The sequence below is a fragment of the Miscanthus floridulus genome, chromosome 16 (assembly GCF_019320115.1).
Source record: "Miscanthus floridulus cultivar M001 chromosome 16, ASM1932011v1, whole genome shotgun sequence".
Taxonomy (NCBI): domain Eukaryota; kingdom Viridiplantae; phylum Streptophyta; class Magnoliopsida; order Poales; family Poaceae; genus Miscanthus; species Miscanthus floridulus.
In genome coordinates, this window is record NC_089595.1 from 34,366,533 (window position 1) to 34,388,252 (window position 21,720).

The 21,720-nt window shown below is 48.5% G+C and overlaps 2 protein-coding genes and 1 pseudogene across 3 annotated transcripts; 1 reads left to right on the plus strand and 2 right to left on the minus strand.

The window, feature by feature from the left end:
* The first annotated feature begins 1,924 nt into the window (after positions 1-1,924).
* Positions 1,925-5,623, plus strand: LOC136514157 (leucine-rich repeat receptor-like serine/threonine-protein kinase RGI4; annotated as a pseudogene).
* A 2,040-nt stretch (positions 5,624-7,663) lies between these two features.
* Positions 7,664-10,956, minus strand: LOC136514158 (protein neprosin-like). Its single transcript, XM_066508151.1, has 5 exons — positions 10,376-10,956; positions 10,198-10,284; positions 9,861-10,100; positions 8,405-8,623; positions 7,664-8,310 (listed from the first exon to the last, which is right to left on the minus strand). The coding sequence occupies exons 1-5, from the start codon at positions 10,757-10,759 to the stop codon at positions 7,768-7,770; spliced, it is 1,473 nt and encodes a 490-aa protein (XP_066364248.1). The 5' UTR covers positions 10,760-10,956; the 3' UTR covers positions 7,664-7,767.
* Positions 10,957-14,696: 3,740 nt separating this feature from the next.
* Positions 14,697-21,093, minus strand: LOC136512786 (glycosyltransferase BC10-like). Of its 2 annotated transcripts, XM_066506780.1 has the most exons (11): positions 20,412-21,091; positions 20,154-20,270; positions 19,958-20,058; positions 18,619-18,690; positions 18,303-18,384; positions 18,120-18,200; positions 17,711-17,755; positions 16,096-16,161; positions 15,856-16,005; positions 15,251-15,379; positions 14,697-15,128 (listed from the first exon to the last, which is right to left on the minus strand). In XM_066506780.1, the coding sequence occupies exons 1-11, from the start codon at positions 20,700-20,702 to the stop codon at positions 15,108-15,110; spliced, it is 1,155 nt and encodes a 384-aa protein (XP_066362877.1). In that variant the 5' UTR covers positions 20,703-21,091; the 3' UTR covers positions 14,697-15,107. The 2 variants fall into 2 exon arrangements, with proteins under 2 accessions (XP_066362877.1, XP_066362876.1); XM_066506779.1 differs by lacking the exon at positions 14,697-15,128 and having other exon boundaries at positions 15,215-15,379; positions 20,412-21,093.
* Between the last annotated feature and the right edge of the window lie 627 nt (positions 21,094-21,720).

Consider the following 21,720-nt stretch of genomic DNA (forward strand, 5'->3'; position numbering starts at 1 on the left):
GTTCTACTTCGACTTTAATCTCTGTATATGTATGCTATCAGAGTTCACGGCACTTATCTCTGTCCATATATTCTTTTTTACTGTAAACACCGAGCAGGAGTTTGTACCATAACCTTTTCAGGTAAAACAACCAGCACTGCAACAGAAGTTCTACTTCCAATGTAAATCCCCTGCAAGTTCCATTATCTTCTACCGATCGGGATCAGTAACGCTGCAGTGCTTACTCAGAACAGCTCATTTACCAATGGGAATTTGGAGAGGCAGGAAGGTAGATATAGATGCGTGTGCCTGCAAAATTTCCTGCCCTTTTGCCAGTATATATATTTGATCTGCTGGATGGCGGCTTCCTCTGCATTAACACTCAAGTACAAGGGGGCAGTAATTAACAAAGTATTTGACAGTGGAAAGGCAAGATTAGATCTAACCCAGGGCATGTGACAGCAACTCCATTGAGGGGTTTGGATCCAATCGTGCCTGTTTAATCCGCCAAGGAACAGGCTCTGGCATTGGGGTTTATATTATTGTTACTGCATGGAATGAACTGGTTCGTATTCACTTCTGCCATGTGTTACCACTGGGTCACCAGCTGTGATGTCTCCTTTTATTCTTCTTTTTAACTTTCAACTTTGGAGATTCTTACTATCACAATTGTTCAATTGTCACCCTGCAATGATTGTAATTACAGTGCAGGCATACTGGCTGTTTACCCCATGACTTCAAGTAGGCATATTTGATATGGTAGTAAACATGCATTCAGAATTCCCAAGTAGTTCTGAAATGATCAAGTGGACTCAAGAGAAATTGTTTTCACATGCATTCAAATTTAAAAATAAAATTATAAAGTATGTTCTAACATGAATCAAAATCACATGTATCTGCCTCCTTGTTCAGCTGAAAGATGTTCTCTACTGTTTCAGCAAATTTTACTGACTGTATTCTGAATTATTTAACTTCTAAAGCTGGAGGTTATGCTCAAGGTATGTTGCATGGAATGAATGACAGAACTTTTATGACCCTGATGGATGCATCCTTTTATTTCATCTCCATTTATTTCAAGTTTCAGCTCTAGCCATTCTTCTGTTCTTGAACTTCAATTGTGACCCTGCAAAGCTCAAAACTGCAATCAAGTCCTTGCTTGCTGTCAAAAAATGCTGCTCTAACTGCATGTTAATTTATCTTATCCCCCGTGACACACAGGCTTTCCATGAAGTTACTTAACTGTCTGCCTGATCTGATGCCGCCGGTGTGTGGTGTGTGGCTCTGAGGAGGTGAGGCACACTATCTTTTCCTCTGAGCATCAAAGCTGTTGCAGCCATTAAAAAACTCCCCTGCAAAGCAAATTAGTCGTTGGTGTGATCCCTCCCTACCCAAGTTTTTTTTCAAAACCTAACCTTCCAATCCTAACAGTAACCTAGCACTTAGCACCAGTAATTACACTGCACTAGAGTCCACAAAGATGGACAGAGGTGTATGCAGTGTGCAGCACTGACCTTGGATCCTGAGATTCTGCAGGCATAAGCTGCACAGCCTCCATTGCTCCATGACCTCATCAAACTCTAAACTCTTTCACGCCCTCCTACCCTCTCAAGCATAGGCTATTTAGACCCCCACTCCACTTTCTTGTTCTTACTGCTATCTTTGTCCTCCCTCTTCCCCTGCAACTACTACGAGGCGAGCATATAAAAAACCTTGCACCATCTCCCATGGCCTCTCTTTCTCTCTCTTCGTCTTCTTCCTCTGTTTGTACTAGTCTTGAGACATAAGCAAGACCAAGATTTTGGGGCAATTAGAAGTAGTACATTACAATTCTACAGAATTATCGTGTTCTTGGACATATATACTTACAATTCAGTACGAGTGTCATGAGTCTTTGGTGTTATGATGAGTAAGAGAAGCAAATGGCGGGCGGTGGCGGCAGCGCCGCTCATGGCAGTGCGCGATGCTGGTGTTGTGCGTGGGCTGTGCCGTCGCCGTGGACGAGCAGGGGGCGGCGCTGCTGGCGTGGAAGGCCACACTGCGGGGCGGTGACGCGCTGGCCGACTGGAAGCCGACCGACGCGTCGTCGTGCCGGTGGACGGGCGTGACGTGCAACGCGGACGGGGGCGTCACGGAGCTGAGCCTGCAGTACGTCGACCTGCTCGGCGGCGTGCCGGCGAACCTGACCGCCCTGGGCTCCACGCTGACCCGGCTCGTCCTCACCGGCGCGAACCTGACGGGGGCCATCCCGCCGGAGCTCGGCGAGCTGCCGGCGCTGGCGCACCTCGACCTCAGCAACAATGCGCTCACCGGTCCAATACCGGCGGGGCTGTGCCGGCCGGGGAGCAAGCTCGAGACGCTGTACCTCAACTCCAACCGCCTGGAGGGCGCCCTGCCGGACGCCATCGGCAACCTCACCTCTCTCCGGGAGCTCATCATCTACGACAACCAGCTCGCCGGCAGGATACCGGTGGCCATCGGCCGGATGGCCAACCTTGAGGTGCTCCGTGGCGGCGGGAACAAGAACCTCCAGGGCGCGCTCCCTACCGAGATCGGCAATTGCTCCCAGCTCACCATGATCGGCCTCGCCGAGACTAGCATCACCGGCCCGCTGCCGGCGAGCCTCGGGCGGCTCAAGAACCTCACCACGCTGGCCATATACACGGCGCTGCTCTCCGGCCCGATACCGCCGGAGCTCGGCCAGTGCACCAGCCTGGAGAACATCTACCTCTACGAGAACGCACTGTCCGGGTCCATCCCGGCGCAGCTCGGCAGGCTCAAGAGGCTCACCAACCTGCTGCTGTGGCAGAACCAGCTCGTCGGCATCATCCCGCCGGAGCTCGGGTCGTGCTCCGGGCTCACCTGTCGTCGACCTGTCGCTCAACGGGCTCACCGGCCACATCCCGGCGTCGTTCGGCAACCTTCCGTCGCTGCAGCAGCTGCAGCTTAGCGTGAACAAGCTCTCCGGCACGGTGCCGCCTGAGCTTGCCCGGTGCAGCAACCTCACTGACCTCGAGCTCGACAACAACCAGCTCACCGGCAGCATTCCTGCCGTGCTCGGTGGCCTCCCGTCGCTGCGCATGCTCTACCTCTGGGCCAACCAGCTGACGGGCACGATCCCGCCGGAGCTCGGCCGGTGCACGAGCCTCGAGGCGCTCGACCTGTCGAACAACGCGCTGACCGGCCCCATCCCGCGGTCTCTCTTTGCGCTGCCGCGGCTTTCTAAGCTACTGCTCATCAACAACAACTTGTCCGGCGAGTTGCCGCCGGAGATTGGCAACTGCACGTCCCTTGTCCGGTTCCGAGCGAGCGGCAACCACATCGCCGGTGCGATACCGACCGAGATCGGAAAGCTTGGGAACCTCAGCTTCCTTGACCTCGGTTCGAACCGGCTGTCCGGCTCTCTGCCATCAGAGATATCTGGGTGCCGGAATCTCACGTTCGTCGACCTGCACGACAACGCTATCTCCGGCGAGCTGCCACCGGGGCTGTTCCAGGACTTGCTCTCTCTCCAGTACCTCGACCTCTCCTACAACGTCATCGGAGGCACTCTCCCGTCGGACATCGGCATGCTCGCCTCTCTGACGAAGCTCATCCTCAGCGGCAACCGGCTGTCAGGGTCGGTGCCACCGGAGATTGGTTCGTGCTCCCGGCTCCAGCTCCTTGACGTCGGCGGCAACTCACTTTCCGGCAAGATTCCGGGGAGCATAGGCAAGATTCCGGGGCTGGAGATTGCTCTCAACCTCAGCTGCAACAGCTTCACCGGCACAGTCCCGGTAGAGTTCGCCGGGCTTGTCAGGCTCGGGGTGCTCGACGTGTCGCATAACCAGCTGTCCGGCGACCTCCAGACCCTGTCCGGGCTCCAGAACCTCGTGGCGCTCAACATATCCTTCAACGGCTTCACGGGCCGGCTGCCGGAGACGGCGTTCTTCGCGAAGCTACCCACGAGCGACGTCGAGGGCAACCCGGCGCTGTGCCTCTCCCGGTGCGGGGGCGACGCTGGCGACCGCGAGAGCGACGCGCGCCACGCGGCGCGCGTGGCGATGGCCGTGCTGCTATCCGCCCTCGTCGTCCTCCTCGTGTCCGCGGCGCTCATTCTCTTCGGGCGGCACCGGCGCGCCGCGCGCGCCAGCGGGGAGAAGGACGGCGAGATGTCGCCGCCGTGGAACGTGACGCTGTACCAGAAGCTGGAGATAGGCGTGGCGGACGTGGCGCGCAGCCTGACGCCCGCGAACGTGATCGGGCAGGGGTGGTCCGGGTCGGGTGTACCGCGCGAGCCTCCCGTCGAACGGCGTGACCGTCGCCGTGAAGAAGTTCCGGTCGTGCGACGAGGCGTCCGCCGAGGCGTTCGCGTGCGAGGTGAACGTACTCCCGCGGGTGCGCCACCGCAACGTCGTTCGGCTGCTGGGGTGGGCGGCCAACAGCCGCACGAGGCTCCTGTTCTACGACTACCTCCCGAATGGCACCCTCGGCGACCTGCTGCACGGCGGCGGCGGGGGCACGGCCGGCGCCGCCGTGGTCGAGTGGGAGGTGCGGCTCGCGATCGCCGTGGGCGTGGCGGAGGGCCTCGCGTACCTCCACCACGACTGCGTGCCGGGGATCATCCACCGCGACGTCAAGGCCGAGAACATCCTCCTCGGGGAGCGTTACGAGGCGTGCGTCGCCGACTTCGGCTTGGCCAGGTTCGCTGACGAGGGCGCCAGCTCGTCGCCTCCGCCGTTCGCCGGATCCTACGGCTACATCGCTCCCGGTAAGCCGGCCGGCCGGCCGTTGCCTGATCTGAAGTCGTTCCTGATATGCCATTTATCAATTCAATTGATTAATTCGTCCTGATTCGACGCGCGCACCGCAGAGTACGGGTGCATGACCAAGATCACGACGAAGAGCGACGTGTACAGCTTCGGCGTGGTGCTGCTGGAGATGATCACGGGGCGGCGGCCGCTGGACCACTCGTTCGGCGAGGGGCAGAGCGTGGTGCAGTGGGTGCGCGACCACCTGTGCCGGAAGCGGGAGCCCATGGAGATCATCGACGCGAGGCTGCAGGGCCGGCCGGACACGCAGGTCCAGGAGATGCTGCAGGACCCTCGGCATCGCGCTGCTCTGCGCCAGCCCGCGCCCCGAGGACCGGCCGATGATGAAGGACGTGGCGGCGCTGCTGCGTGGCATCCAACACGACGACAGCAGCATCGAGGCGCGGAAAGCTGGAGGCGGAGCCGGAGGAGCGGAGGCCGAGGCCGGCGCCGGGGCCAGGAAGTGGGCCGACCCGAAGCAGCCCATTTCTCCGACCAAATTGATGGCCCTCGCCCAACCAGCCCAGGCCCGGACAAGTTCAGGGTCTCAAAGCCTGCTCAAGAACCGGGAGTGAAAGGAAATGGTCTGGACTGGCTGGGCCCACTGGACGCTGTGTGGTGTACCTTTTGGGGGACCCGTAGCCGAGATGGATGGCACCGGTCGTGATAGTGTTGGAAACGAGAAAGTAGAGGGGGTGCGTCGTTTTGCTAGGTGCAACCTTGTGTGATGTGGGTACAAAATGGAATCTTTTAGGAATTTGTTAGTGATGATGATGATGATGATAGGGATCCATAGAGGGGTCTCGCGAGTCATGAAAGGCTAATAATGTTTTGTACCATAAATCTGGCATAGTGCAATGGAGGTTAGTGTAAATTGTTATATGATTGATAATAATGCATATGTGGTCAATGAATATGTTTGCAAAAGGGAGCACATGAACCCTGTATCCCTACCATCTCGTTTCTTTTGTTGTTGCCGGTGGTTCACGCCAGCGACAGAGGCAGCGGTGGGGCTGGGGCGGGGGGGGGGGGGGGGGGGGGGCTCTAGCCCCCCTATCGATCCTGGGCACGTGGAGCCCCCCTAAGCGCTCCCTTGAAATTTTATGCATATATATGTATTAGGTAGGAGATGACTAAGGTTAAGAGAAGATAAAAAAGCCTCTATTCTTTTGTTCAGTCCCCTCCTAAATTTTTTTCTGGCTTCGTCCCTGGTTCACGCGTGATTTGTGCTCTCTTAGCCATTTGAGCTTTTAGAGTTGTGGATTGATTTGTATAGTGCAATGGGACCTGCATTTTGATTCCTTTTGAATTTGAGCAAATTACTGGCTAGTGATCTTTTAGCTTGCATCATGGACCATAGTCAATGATCAAACCCACTTGGGAAAGAAGATGTGCATAGTCTTTGGGTGTTATTTAAGGAATTCAATTCATCATTTTGATAGGACATAATATGATCAGAACTGAACGGAATTTGAATTTCCATCAAATGTTGCAATTTGCATCTTTCTTTTAAGATAACTAAAAAACTTAGCCGCCACCTAGGACCTCCTTGCAACGGCCTCCTAGGCCTCCCTCCTTCTACCTTTTTGCCGAGGCCACCGGTGGCAAGAAGGAAAAGGGACACACCACTTTTTTACAATTAAGCAATCCTTTAGGTTTTAACGGAATCATCATTGATGTTCGATCAAGAGCTTGTTACCTGCGGCAACTTCTAAGATGGACACGAGAAGATCGCCATTGTGGAAGCCAATTTCATCGACATGAGGTCAGTTTGTGGTCACCATATGCAGGGGGAAAGGTGCTCCTAGATACTCCCCGCGAGGATACTAAATCGTCAATGTCCACAGAGTGGAAACTAGGTATTAAACTTGATGGAATCATGAGCTGGAGTGCTGAATTTGAACCTATGTTGTACCAGACAATTCAAATGCCAATATTTTTCATGGATTCAAATGTATTCTGGTCTGGTGCTGCCGTGCCAGGACATTAGAGATTGCAGCTTCAATATTTAATGGAGCTCTGTTCACCTGGAGCGTCGACGATGATGAAAGCCAATAGGGAGAAGATAATGGAAAACATGGATAGATTGTATCTTTTTTGTTTCAGTTTTTTTTTTCATGTGTAGTTTAGGAATGTACTATTTCAAATTGTAATAGAAAAAAAATAAAAAAACTAAACTGTCAAATATGTAATTTTTTGGAACTTTGCACCCTGGATCATATTTGTTCTTTTTTTTTTTAGAAACATTTGTTCTTCTAGATGATCACAGGTGGCCATGAGTTCGAAACTCAAAATGCTTAAACAGGCCAATGGGCCTATGGCATTTCAGGTTTTGAGCTTGGACCTTGGAGCAGTGTTTCAGACTTTTCGGGTCGTGTTCGCTGAGTGCCGAAACGCACTCAGCAGGGCCCAGCACAGACGCGCTAAGGCCCATGTTTCTCTTTTAATTCAATCTGCAAAGCCCAAGTTTGCCTTTTAAGTTTTGAAGTCATCGGCAAAATTAGGCCCGACGCAACTTGAATGTCTTCTACCCAAAAATAAAGGGGACCGGTAGAAACTAAAATCGCCAAAAATTCTACCAATTTTTTTGCTTTGTAAAATCTTGAACTAAAATTTGAGAATCTGAATAAATCTCATTTAAATAGAAAGCGAAATTACAGATATAAACATTTACGTAGGGTCATAGATAGAATCGAAAATCGTGAAAGTTCAGTTGAAATTCCGAACCTTTGTACCAAACTCATCGGCACCAAGCCTGTAACTGTACACGATGGCAGAAACAATGAAACAAATCAGACAAAACTTAATGAACAAATTGTCAGATGATCACAACGGCAATCATATTCACATGGATAGATTTAAAAAAACGAAAGCTTTCGTTTGTAGTAATTTAGCAATCATCCTATCAGGACTTATCAATCAATATTTTTCTCTCACAACAAACCAGCACCAGCCGAACTCGTCCCGCCAGAAACCTAGGTTGGTTTCTAAGCTATACGGCCTACGGGCACCGTGCGTTCCTGCCGGGCCCACCGTAATAGAAGTAGGTGCCCCAGGCGCCGCCGCTGCCACCGGCAATGTCGTAGCACCCCGGTCGGTCAGCGAGCAGTCGGAGCCCAGCCGCCGGGACGAGGCTGTTGTCCCAGTCGACGACCTGCACGTTCCGGAAGTAGGCGGCGCGCGCGTACCCCTCGTGCGGGAACCGCCCGGACCCCATCTGTGTGGGCGTGTGCGGCGCGCCGGCGGGGCGCGCGTTGACGACCTCGCCGCCGAACTGCACCATGTCGGCGCGGGAGCCGAGGTGCGTGAAGAGCGCGGAGGGCCAGTAGCCGACGAGCCCGCCGGATCCGGAGCCGCCGGAGCCGAGCTGCAGCCACCAGTGGCCCCGGCGCGGGTCCTTCCAGATGAGCAGCGTGATGTCGAACTGGCGGCCGGCGTAGGAGGAGATGGGCGAGATGGCGGCGCCGATGGCCACGCGGCTGCTGGTCTGCACGAACCCCGAGCAGTGCAGGTTGTAGCAGCCCGTCTCCTGGTACGCGTCGTCCTGCGTCGCAATTGCATTGCACGATTTGGATTGCGTTTCCTTGATTTGATTAATGATCGGAGAAGAAGATGGAGGGATGGAGGTGCATGCTTACTGTCCAGTAGGTGAAGAACCTGGGGCTGTTGTCGCCGTAGAGCTGAGGGCTGACCTGCCAGCCGGCCTCGATGGTGTTGAGGTCGTTGCCGAAGGCGCCGGAGATGACCCAGATCTGCGACAGGCTGAACTCCGCCGGCGACGCCACCTGCGCCGGCCACACGTTCAGGCTCGCCTTCGCGCCGTAGAAATGCCCGCCGGTCACGTACCCCACCGCGTGCTGCAAACACAACAGAACAGAGGCGATCTAGCTGCTCAGTGACGTAGTACTGAACTACTGACCTTCTTTTTACATTGTTAACGATGCAGTCGAGTCGACAGCATGTGCATGTGTAAGGGTGGATGACGAGCTGGCTCGGCTCACCTCGTTCTTGCTCGTTAAGATAATGAGCTAGCTCAGCTCGGCTTATTGTCCTAACGAGCCAAAAAGCCAGTTCGACTCGGTTTGTTAAAAGCTCGAGCTGCTTCGTTAGGCTCGCGAGTCAAGTATAAAAATACACAAAATATAATATTTGAATTTATCTAAAGTTTGAGAATAATAATAATATAAAAGAAATACATCTAGACCAGTTACCAGTCAATTTATAGGGTCTAGACCAGTTACCAGTCAATTGTAAAATGCAAGACATGAAGTAATACAAAAACTAATATAAATTTTGATACTTTTTTTTTCTGAAAGCTTGGCTCGTTTAGCTCGCGAGCGGCTCGCGAGCTGGCTCGAGTTGGCTCGTTATAGTTAACGAGCTAAAATCTTGGCTCGGCTCAGCTTATTATCATAACGAGTCGAGCCGAGTCAAGCCAATGAGCTTTGAGTTTTTCGTCAGCCTTACCACGTGCCATGTTTACTAAATAATTCTGTGGGCTGGAAATCAACCCATCCGGCACCAGCGCAGTGTACGTGAGGCCTGTACCGTGTGCCTGTCACCTGTGCCGGATCGATTAGGCTCAGCCACGAGCCGAACTAACTAGCTTCGAGTTTTTCGTTCAGCCTTATGCATGTGCCATGTTTACTAAATAATTCTGTGGGCTGGAAATCAACGACGACCATCCAACCGGCACCAGCACAGTGTACGTGAGGCCTGTACCGTGTGCCTGTCACCTGTGCCGGATCGATTAGGCTCACCTACGAGCCGAGCCAACCTAAGGAGCTTCGAGTTTTTTTTTGTCCAGCCTTATGCATGTGCCATGTTTACTAAATAATTCTGTGGGCTGGAAATCAACGACGACCATCCATCCGGCACCAGCGCAGTGTACGTGAGGCCTGTACCGTGCGCCTGTCACCTGTGCCGGATCGATTAGGCTCTCGATCGAGCAATTATTGGTGTGGCGCCATTTCTACTTTTCCAATGCATCGAGCTAGTTTCTTGCACGGCCAATGGTAAATCATTGGAGTGGCGGCCGGCGACGGTCGTCACCGCGGCGGTGGCGGTGACTGACCAACACTAATTGACACTGACCTCGTGGCCGCCACCGGTGGAGTGGCGCCGCGCGAACCCGCCGCCACGGGCCTTCATCCCGAAGCAGGTGGCGGAAGAGCTGGCCCTGAGCACGTCGTCCTCCGTGGTCCGCCGCACTGGTATCGTCCCCTCTGGGCACGACTCGCCGGAGCACCGCCACACCTGCGGCAATGGGTCGTCGACCTCGTCTTGATCAATGTCGAAATGTCCACTGCCCCTTGGCCTCTCCGCAGGCTCGCTCTGCATGCAGATGCATCGCGCATTTCAGACACAGAAGAGATCATCGATCCATCGTTGGCGAACTGCATGCTCATGACTCATGAGCCACCTTACCTACCTCTGGCTTGTGGCCCCTCAGCTTGGGATGCTCGAACGCCGGCTGCAGGTGCGCCGGCACGCAGTCGATGACGTCGCCGTCGGGACTCTGCAAAAAAGCGCAAGCCAGATCGGTCACTCAGTCTACGATCACTGCATTTGGAGTCGCCGGGAAAGAAAAAGGAACGAAGCATACGTGCCTGGATCGTCTTGACGGACGCGTCCCTGAGCCTCGCAAGCCGGGCCGTGATGCTCCGGAACCGGCGCAGCTCCTCCTCCGAGCTGAACGACACCCGCCGCGTGGCATTGCCGCTGCCTAGCTTCGTTGTCGTCACGGAAGCGGCCGAGGCCGAAGCCGAGGCGAGGAATGAGACGAGGAGGAACAAGGGAACAAAGCAGGCAATGACTGGGCGGCGGCGGAAGCAGAAGCAGAAGCAGAAGCAAGAAGCCATCCGGGGGACTGGATCTCTTTTGGAGCCGCCTGGCCTGAGTTTTGTATTAGGGACGATCAGAGGTAGGAGTGGCTGCTTCTGATCCTGCGGCCTTTCGATTTCAAGGTCGCTGCCCCTGCCCCTGCCCTCCATGTGCCGTGGAATTTAGGCGTTCGTAGGCACCAGCATTAGCAGCAAGCCATATGGAGGAGCTACGGCTACTTCTCATCTCCTTCCAAGCTGTAGCCCTGAGCTGAGCCCCTGAGCTTCCCTCCACCCAATGGCCAATGCTAGCTTCGTGCACTGCAGTTCTGACCAAGAAACAGTGTGCTTTTTCGTGCACTGCTACAGCAATTTCAGGGGCTTTTACCTGACAATGTCGTTCACGGCTGTGGTGGAAAAGGGGCGAGGTGACTGAGCTCGCTGGACGTGCATCCTTCTGTAGTTTTGTTTGTTCGTTTCCTGACGAGCAGTCAGGCTCAGGCGAAACGAATCCTTTTTTTTTTCACCGCCCTGCTTTTGCTGATTGGAAGCAACACGATGGCATTGGCTGTCATCGTCCTGCACAGACTCCCTGTCCTGGAAGCTCTGCAGCGTTGGCCACATAATTTCTGTTACTTTAACATCCGCAGTGTGGAAACAATGCTACTCTAATTGGTTGGGTTTGGGTAAGCAGGCACTACTACCAGTGTTATCGCTGTGCAGACAGTAAGCATATTACTAGCCAAAAACGCACATGTTGCCCATGCCGCTGTGTCTGTCTATTCCATCTTTAACAGCACTGTGTTTTTGTGTGTGTGTGTGTGTGCGCGCGCGCGCATTCTCTCTTCTCTCTGCTTTCTTTTCTGCTCCACTTTCCAATCCTCAGAGGCAAGCAAGATCCCCATTGCCAGAACCATGCAGCCTCACAAAGTCTTCATTGTTAGTTGACTCGGTGCAACACAATGCTACAATCATTAGCGCCTTGATAACACACAGTGAGGACTCATCGCACGCATCTCATGGCTTCATGAGCCTGATTGGACAACCTCAGCTGCAAAAAGGCGCAAACGGGGAAAACTAGAGCTAGGACCATTGCAATTGCAATCAGCCAAGCAAGATCATGCATGACACGGCGCTCTCCAGTCTTTCTCACAAGCAAAGCAATTCCGGATTGCCACTGCTGCAGTGCATCCTCCTCTCTTGGCTGCTCTCCTACACTACACAGATGCTGATGGGCCACAAGACAGCGGGTCAGTGCTGCTCGCTGCTGAAGGCAGAGGCCCACGGAACAGCTGCCATGTCAGTGCCTGCGTTGCACATGCAGTGCTGGTCTACCTTTTTGGTTTTGAACAGAATGGTGTGGAGGAAAGATTTTAGATATCTTAGTGGGAGCAATTGTTGGTGTTGCCTGCCTAGCCCATGTCCAGTACTCCACTGTGGCAGTGCTGGTCTACCTTCAATTGGCTTCGGTGTATTCGTCTCTCTTAACATACTAACAGCGTACGAGCTACCCATGTGAAAACTCAAAAAACATGAAATGCATTGCTCGTGCATTTGAAAATATCCCCTCTCCTATTAGTAAAGGGTTTTTTGCTACGGTACCTCCAAATAATTGTGGACTGTCGATCTGGATTGCTATAATCACATATTACCTCTTGAGAGGTAATAGGAGAAATATGTTGTTTTATTTTGAGAAATAGGAAGGTAAAGCTAATTTTTAGGTAATATATCTATAAATTAGATCTAGCATGCATGCAAACATGCAAACACGTATGGATGGTTCTCAACATAACATGTAACTTTTTTTTTAATTAATTGATCTATATTGATGGTTCCCAACATAACATGTAACATTTTTCTTAATTCATTGATCTATGTGCAGTTGTAATTTATCCCATGATGCTAAACTTGAGTTGTATCTTTTCTTGAATGTTTTTTTCATAAGTATTTTTTTTTTTTCTTGAATGTGACAAATATAGAGGTGTATTTTAGTTATTTTATTTAAATTGAAACATAAACGTGTTTGTAAGGAACGTCAGGCTTGAACGTGTTGGTATTTAAATTATTTACTTTTTTGTGTGCTAGGCACAGGTCTTGAAACAGGTCTTTTTTTTTTGGGGGGTGGGGTGGGGGGGGGGGGGGGGGGATTCTTGAACCAGGTCTAGCACAGGTGCTACGCACCCTTAGCGTGCTACACCGGCATACAACAGCAACATGTTGTACGGGTGTACTCAATTAGTTTTACGGCAACAACCAGCTATTCTTGGATAGTAGATATCTTGTATATATTTGTTTAGTTTGTTGCCTTTCCTTTTTTTTCCGTTTTGTAGACATTTTAATTAATTAGTAATTACTTAGTTATTGCAAGCACATTTAAAATGAAGGGCTAAGATTTATTTGAAATCTTACCTCCTATAAGGTAAAGGAGGTACCTTAGCAAGGCCCATTAGTAAAGCACGTACATTGCTCTTAAAAAACACGTGCTACCTACGTCCCAGAAAGAATGCAACTACGTGTTGCGCACTAGTTAAAGGGATTTATGTTTGACCAAATTTCTAATGAATATTATTTACATTTATGACTCCAAATCAAGTTATTATGAAAATATATTTCGTAACTAATCTAATGATATTTATTTCATATCATAAATATTGATACTTTTTTATCTATGATTAGTCAAACTTAATATACTAAAACATGATACTGTACTATAATTGCAGTACATTGTAATTGTACTGTATGTTCTCGAAGAAATAAAAGAAAAAGAAACTGGGGCAGAAACAATGAAACATGGTGTCTTGGTCCTGCCTAGTGTTGTGTTGCCCAGAAACAATGAAACATGGTGTCTTGGTCCTGGGAGTATGGAACTTGGTGCCAGTAAGGCTCCATCAGTTGAGTTGATGCTTGCAAATCATGCTGTCAAGAAACTGGGGCAGATCCCCCACCCCCAGGTTCTTTCACTTCCATGTCAGAAATACCTCTAGCAAAAGTTGGAAAAGGCTTTTCTGCATTTTATGCGCCACATTTCACAAAGGGACAACTACCATCAGATGTACACTGACCAGCGTCACCAATACAGTACTAGTACTACATTGCAGCTTTGACGACCTGCTCGTGCTCGTAAAGTTCTGCAATTCCCAAGGCCAGATTACAAAGTTCAGAACAAAAGCTTGCGAAATGATTAAATGAACAGGGGCAGCCACAAACCACAGTATTCTCAAGGTTGAAATAATTTGAGTGCAATTCGTTTCAGCATTGATGCTGTAGCTGTAGACATCCTGGCCAGTAAATGGCAACTGAAAGTGACCAAGCAACGCTTGAAAGAGGAGGGACCCCAGGCTAATAGCGTATGCAACCAGCATGCGTCAAGCATTCTCGTTCATCATCATTCTTTTTTATTTGGTACCACAGGATCCACAAATCTCGTGCAAGATCCATCCAGAAAAGCCGAACCCAAAAAGAAAAAATGCTTCACGACGCGATGTGGTGGGACCAGGGATCACATATGTCCATATGAGAAGCAAAATAGCAGGCAGATGGAATTGGTGCAGGAACACCGGACGAATATGGCTGGACATGTGACAGAACCAGTTCTTCTACATTTTGCAAGGTGTAACAGAACCGGGCACTTACCAGCAAGCTCATGTATCAAGGATTTTGATGGTTTCTTCGCGTGAAATGGGTGATCTGTTCGACTGTTCATGACGGGCATGCTCGTAACATGTCAGCAACTCTCTTTGATTAAGTTTCCATGTTGGATTGACGATGGCATGGCACCGACATGCAAAAACCCGCACAGCAAAGACTGAAGAGTACAGGCCCTGTTTTTGTTAGTAGCACCTGGTAACCGCTACTTGTAAGGCTAATGGTACAATCAGAACACCATATCTGCTGGATCCATAGTACGTATCAATTAAACCGGCACCATGATGAGCTCTGCCAAAGGCCAAAGCATTAAATTGGATAAACGACCTCTTCTAATCCAGACAAAACAATCACTATAGACTGGGAGTATTGAGATCATCAAAGTCAAAAAAAAATGTGCCGACAATCTTTCTGATGGAACAGAATACGGTGTTGTGATTGTACCATTATTTCTGATGGAACAGAATTCTGAACAATCTAATGAATCGTAGCTGTCACCAGAACACACTGCATAGTGTACAGTAAAATGAATATGAACAGTATGACAGCATTTCTTCATAATTTTGCCGACAAATTTTCTCAGGACTCCACAACCAACTGGTGGACTGGTGTTACAATGCTGAAGTCGTGTGTTAATCAACGTGCTATTCTAGTAGCCAATGAAAGAAACGAAGATATTTCTTTACAACATGTATCGTGCCTTTCTACGAAGCAACATAATAATATGATACCACACAATGAACCAAAAAAAAAAAAGTCGCCGTTATTTTTCTGTCTCCCCCGTGGTCCCGTACCTTCCTTTACATTTGTGTGAAGTGAAATATTCTCGTAAGGGTGAAACGATTAAAAGGCAGTTGCCCATGCCACCGATTCATCACTTTGAAGCTATCAGTGACTGCACAAAACAATTTGAAATTACTGTAAGCAAAGGACTTTGCTATTTATTAGGCTAACACTAAATTTGCATATGCTCCCCATGTATCAAGCAAGAACTGAAAAAGAATGACATGGACTTACTGAATCAAGAAGCTTGAGACCCGCTCCACGTGTAAACTTCCTAGCAAAAAGGAAGCAGGGTGCTGGCTTTCCATTACTTGTACACCACTCCCTCCTATTTTCAGTCTCGTAATATATATTATCGATATCCTAAAAATGAGAAGAATAGATCCTCAGCAAGCAGTAAGGAACTATCATGCACACTTCTTTATGGAAGCTTATTTTGGTATAAATTGCCACATCAAGAATCAAAACTGACAACCCTGTTACAAAAGCATTAGCCTTCGAAAAAAGACATTTGTTTAAGACATCGGTTCTTCGATTGATGAAGTATTAACCACCACCGGTGCTACATGTTTAAGACATTCACCTCCTTTTCCTATAAAAGGTGCTTGTTGCTTTATTCATTATAGCAAATAATATGATTACATTACTTGTCAAATTAAGGCAAACCAAAACAAAATTCAAATGGTGATGTACCCTTTGGTTTCCCCTTTAATTAAGCATAAAAAAGACTACCCACTGCGCCAAAAGTGTTGTCATTGTGGATGTTGTTTTAGGCTTTTAGCAAATATATATAAGTCGTAAAGGAAACAAACGTGTCCAGATTTGAAGAAACTATATACCTTTATAGATTTTATAAGTCTAGGAGTAGCATCAGACACTTTATATGTTACAGGATGCCACCCACGTCTTTCACGATCTTTAGAAGCTGAAAGATCCCATGCACTATGTGTTACTGATCGCCGTGTAAGTTCTTCTTCTAGACCACTTTGCTGCATTGCAGAAGAGCTGAATGATCAGCAAACTTAGTGCAGAAAAAAATTATGCAAAGAATATTGTTATGATCAAGATCATTGACTTACAGCAAGCAACGTCTGAACATAGTGCTCATCTGGTATGCAGTTATGGGCTTTCCATGCCTCTGCTGGCTGCAAAAACAAAAGGATAAATGGCATTTAAACAAACATAATTATCAACTGAGCTTCCCTTGTAAAACACTAAAATGTAAACACAAATAGATGAAAATATAGAGTTTGGAAAGTATTCTGATGCACAAGAATAATACTATCTCTTTATTTTATTTTGGAACTTCAAAAACTAAATTATATAATTATTTGGAAGTTTAAATCAGCACTCATACTGCGATCCAGAAAAGTAACCATATAAAAATCTAAAAAAAAATAATGCAATTATTTTGGACTTCTTCATATTTTGGTTTTCATGAACCTACAATGGTCCCTTCTACTTTCCTATCTCAGATAACAATTTGAATTGTCCTCTAAAAATGATCTAATAGTTTTGCTTGACTTTATTTTACCAGAACCCCATTTACTCTGTCTATGTTGATTCAACATAGCCAGTCCAAGTTGCTGTTGATTTAGTTTTTAACATAACTAGAACTAGAAGTATACCCCGCGCGGGCGCGCGTTGCGGCGGGACTTTCTTAAACATAAATCTGTTATATACATAGCATTACTATATGGTATTATGTATACTGTGTATATATATATATATATATATATATGAATTTGACTTGTATATTATTTTATTGTATCTGATCTAGTAAAAAATAGGTAAGCTAATAGAAGAAAAAACCAATAGAATATTTGATTACTTATAGAGGAATAGGTGATGAAACAAATAGCATATGTAGATAACTTGTATGTTAATAGATTAAAGATTTAAAGTATTTCACATGATAGAGATGACCGGCCCTGTTCGCTTCTCTTATAATCCGTCTTTTTCAGCTTGTTTTTTCAACCGGAACAGTGTTTTTCTCTCACAACAAATCAGCCGGAACAGTATTTTGGCTTGTTTTTTCAGCGAAGCGAACGGGGCCAAAGGGATGACATGGACTTAGTGGGGAATGATGTGGGCACCTTGCATGAAGAGAAAAATCATCTAGTGGGGTTTAGTTTTATAAGAGTATATAGATCAGCGCACATGCCCCACAAGTAGATCACAATGCAGATCACAATGCGAGTCTCCGAGCCAATTCTGGGGGAGACCTAGATGACATGGTTAGAAGTGTACCTACCAGGGAGACGCTTTTCATAGGAAATCTCAGTGGTAATGTAGGCACATGCCGCACATCTAATGTAGGATTTGAGGTGGCATATGGGGGTTTTGGGTATGTCTGTAGGAATCAGGAAGGACAGGATATCTTAGATAGAAGCATGCAGAAAGAACCTGAACCATAAACTAGTGTTAACTATTAGTACTGTCATTAACGTCCTTTTGTATTTTTATTATGTTTGATCGAGATGTTTTTTTCCATGTTGGTGGCTCATGCTGGTTCCATCCGAAGCCCAGTAAAACTTGTTTGGGACTAACAGGCTGTCAGGCTCTGTTGTTGATGATGATGGGATTTGAGATATACATTTTTACAAGTAAAAACTGCTAAAATGGCAATCCATAAATCACGTCATGAATAAGAAAATGGATTGTTCAGTAATATACTGAAATGTTTTCACTTACAATAGGACGATCCCAATCCCGCCAGAACTCTGGCAAGGGTCTCCTCTGCAGTATACAGAAATATATGATTGGTCAATATTAGAAATTGAATAGATGTAAGAGCTTAATGTAAATAAGACGAGGATTCATAATTTGAGAACTGATGCTACAACAAAATTGGATTGATTGTCACCATAGACGTTATGCCACATACAGCAGTTGCCACACTAACTTTACTAGTTCTTTTGAGACTGCTGGAAAATTATTAGCAGCTCAACCCCTGTGAACTATGCATTTTTACATAACATACAAAAACCTAGTTTTGAATATCTAATATCTACTCTCTTGATTGGCAAATTATGAGGTAGTAAACAATGTAACCTTACTAATGTTCTCAAACTTATCCGCATACAAATATTAAGATGTATACCCTACAATGCTTCTGGAATTCTGGCAACACCACTTCATCATCAACCACAACCTCAGCATGCTTTTTAATTAGCACAGCCCACTGGAAACAATGTATGAATAGAAGTTCAGTGGTAGAGGCACCAGAATTAATTATCAATGCAATGTTCAGTACTTCAGTCTTTATTTATAGTGGAAGGACCACCTGTGAGCCTTTTCTCCAATTCTCCACTGGGATAACTGGGTCCATTCTTGGGTTGTATCTCCCTGCCTTTGTATCAGCAAAACTGCAACCAGCATAATACAGGGCAAAGTAAATAGACAAAAAGAATTGACCCTTCAGCTGCAAGCCTGTAGCTTGCTGTGCAATTCATCTACGGGATCAAGGTGCAACAAAGCAAAGATATATCATATATCATAATTCATAAAGGGGAAAGAGCTAAAATGAATTTCCAGTGACATCATAAAAGACTATTATAACCAAGACCAGGAAATGTACCACAGTATTTGGATATTTATACCTGTCTACAAAGCTGGTTGATGATGACATTATGTAGTCGTAAGTGTAGCTGAAATTGTACAATGGTACACAGCTGCCACAGAGAGAAGATCCTAGTAAGCATGAATCAAAATTAAGATCCAAAATTTACCAGCGACGAATGAAGAAAAGAAAGTCAAAATAGGATTGAAAAAAGATGTGGAACTGTTGACAGCAGCATACATAGGAATCGGCAAATGGATATCAGTATAGAGGAAATATTTCTCTACTTTCTGCAGATTTAATACAAAGTGGTAGTACTAAGTAGTACAATATATTACAATGCAACTGACATCAATGGTCAAACAATCAGTCATATAGGGTGTAGCTTATTCCACATAAGCTTGGTGGTTGTAAGATAATTTTTCGAGATAACGGCATAAACATTCAAATAACTCTGATATTACAAGTGCAAAGCTAATTACCATGAACCTTCCTCAACATTTTCTACAATAATTTGTACTTACAAAGCACCACTAGTTTATTGGTAATATTATGGTTCTCCTTTGTGCAGTAAGATATATCGTTCCAAGAAAATATATTCAATATGATCTTGAATGACAAATCTTGATATTTGCCAGTTTTATTGAGACATTTAGCTCCTTATTTGTAAATGCGAAAAAGTTTGTGAAACTCGAAACAAATCAAATGCTCAACCACCACTGGAACAAACAGAAATTTGGGAGGAAATGTTAATGTTGTATCCAGGTCCATTGGCGTTTTATCTTACAACTTGGTAGTAGATAAACGGTGGGCTGTCAGGCAACAAGAAAAGGTTTGTTCCCATTTGCTGCCTAGTTTTCGTCTATCAGTGTCAGTATCAAAAATAAATATCTTCTCCGAGATGGTTCAAATTGCTTTATCAACTTTATTGTTGTTACTGAAAACTGAATATGAGCTTGACACTGATTCAATGAGCGCATGCGCATAACAAACTAAACATGGGCAAGATGCAAAAAAGTAGACCTTGCTTTAAATTAGATTTTTAACTGTACAACCCTAACAGATCTTGATATACTTTTATAAGAAGATGAAGTCATTTTACTACATTAACATTATTTTCATCCCCATTTTCCTCACCATAGCATACAACAAATCACAGACTAAAAAAGAAAGGCTAGTTATAATGCTTGTCTAAAGGACTTGATTACTTCCTACAACCAAATCAAGAACCCAAGATTACACATGCTTGATAATAGATGATGCACAAGAACACTACAACTTGAAAAGTTATTGCCTTCAACCCCAGATAATATTCTCTACACAAATCCTAGGACCGAATTTGGACACAGCATTCTCAAAAATGTGTTTGAAGAGTGTACCTATCGGAGACAAAAACAAAGCGGTCATTGAGCGGATCTTTAAGAGCATGGCTGAGCAGAATGCGCTCTGCCGTGATCATGCTCGCCTCCCCCCAATCCACCTGCAGCAAAGCGCAGAAGCCATGTCAGCAAGGGCACGCGTACTGACGACACCAATTGTGTTTCACCATTCAACATATGGTGCAAATGTGCCCACCTGGATGCTGTCATTGACCTGACGGTTGTAGAAGAATCGGGACCGGGTGGTGGCTCGGGTGAGCACGAAGCCCGGCCGCGAGTGCACGAGGATGGAGAACCTCCCCTCCTTGTCACCCTGATCAGCACAACAAGGATACGATACATCAGTCATCGGCAGTTAGGATCCGCGAAGGCATTCAGTGGCATTGGGAGGCAGCGGCAATGGGGGAAGAACGGTGATAGAATGAGTGAATTTGAGTGGGATTCGGATCCGTACGCGGAAGAAGGCATCCCAGACGAGTTCGAGCGGGAGGCGGTTGCGCGCGATGAAGAGGAAGGCGACCTTGGAGTTCCCCGGCGGCAGCGGCGCCTCCTCCACCTCCGCCTGCACCTCCGCCACTCTTGTCCCCGCCTTCTCGTCCGCCGCGGGGTCCAGCGGCGTTGAGGAGCCGTGGAGAAGCAGGAGGAACAGGCTGCTGAGGCAGAGGCAGAGCAGCAGCAGGAGCAGCGCCGCCGAGCGCCTGCCCCGGCCGTAGCCGTAGCCGTAGCCGAACCTCCGCGGCTTCATCCCGACGACCGAGGAGGCTGGCCGTGGCCACCGCCGGCGTAAGCCGTACCTGTTTCCCGCCCGCCCGCCGGCCCGTGGACTCTACCTCAGCGGCATGAGCAGAGCGGAGTAAGCTCAGTTCAGCGCAGTGCGGCTGCGTAGCACAGCCGCGCAGATCTCTCGGCTCCCGTGAATCTCGCGAGTGGCGTTGCCTCTCGTGATCCCGGGAGGCGGGAGGGGCAGAGGAGGTGGGTGAGCAGCGGAGTCGCCGTGAGAGTGTGGTGTGGTGGCGGGGGATGGATTTGGATCGATCGAATCTTGGGGCTTGCTTGCCGAGGGGACGAAGGCGCGCGGCACGCGCCGCAGTGGCGAGCACTGTCCCAGTGTGGTGCCGCTTGCCGACGTGCCAACTAACCACCGGCCACCGGTCCACGGGCACGAGCATCCGGATCTGCTGCAGACAGGCCTTTGCTGCTCCCTCAGCCCAAAAAGGATAGAAATCTAGATCATGAACAGCTAGCCACGTCATCAACGGTATAAGCTTGCATGCTGTTTTATTATTATAAGAGCCCCTTTGGTAGGGATTCTCAACCAACTCCTGGAGCTGTTTTTTAGCTCCCACAGCCAAACGGGTACAGAGGCAGGTGCTCCGACGAAGGAGCCCCGCATATTGCGCTCTCTGGTGCGAGATCGGTCGATGGGAGCCAAAAAATCGAGCTTCACCCGGCTCCGTGCTCAGATCGTGGGGCCCTGGGCGAATTTGCCCCCGGCGTGGGCGCCGACGCTCGTGGCCAGGACCGGACAACCGGAGTCTACGGCGCGGCGCTGTGGGCGGAGGAGCGTGGGCAGGTGCGGGACAGAGGGCGCGCGGAGGAGGAGCTAGCGTGGGGGAGGGCGGCGTGGCGCCGGTGGCCCATGGCCGGGCGTACTCCCATGCGCCGGCGGCGGCGGGATGAGCGTGCGGCCTCCAGTCGCTCGGTCGCTCCAAAGGTTGAAGACGCGTGCGTACTCGCGTTGCGGGCGTGTGGTTGCAACCGCA

Excerpts from the sequence above, each read along its gene's own strand:
- LOC136514158 (XM_066508151.1), bottom strand. The coding sequence starts at position 10,759 with ATGGAGGGCAGGGGCAGGGGCAGCGACCTTGAAATCGAAAGGCCGCAG. Across the intron at positions 10,101-10,197 it reads TGAGGGGCCACAAGCCAGAG|AGCGAGCCTGCGGAGAGGCC; the intron begins GTAGGTAAGGTG and ends ATCTGCATGCAG. Across the intron at positions 8,624-9,860 it reads CCACCGGTGGCGGCCACGAG|CACGCGGTGGGGTACGTGAC; the intron begins GTCAGTGTCAAT and ends TTGTGTTTGCAG.
- LOC136512786 (XM_066506779.1), bottom strand. The coding sequence starts at position 20,702 with ATGAAGCCGCGGAGGTTCGGCTACGGCTACGGCTACGGCCGGGGCAGG. Across the intron at positions 18,385-18,618 it reads TCAACCAGCTTTGTAGACAG|TTTTGCTGATACAAAGGCAG; the intron begins GTATAAATATCC and ends TGCTGGTTGCAG. Across the intron at positions 18,201-18,302 it reads ATTGGAGAAAAGGCTCACAG|TGGGCTGTGCTAATTAAAAA; the intron begins GTGGTCCTTCCA and ends CATTGTTTCCAG.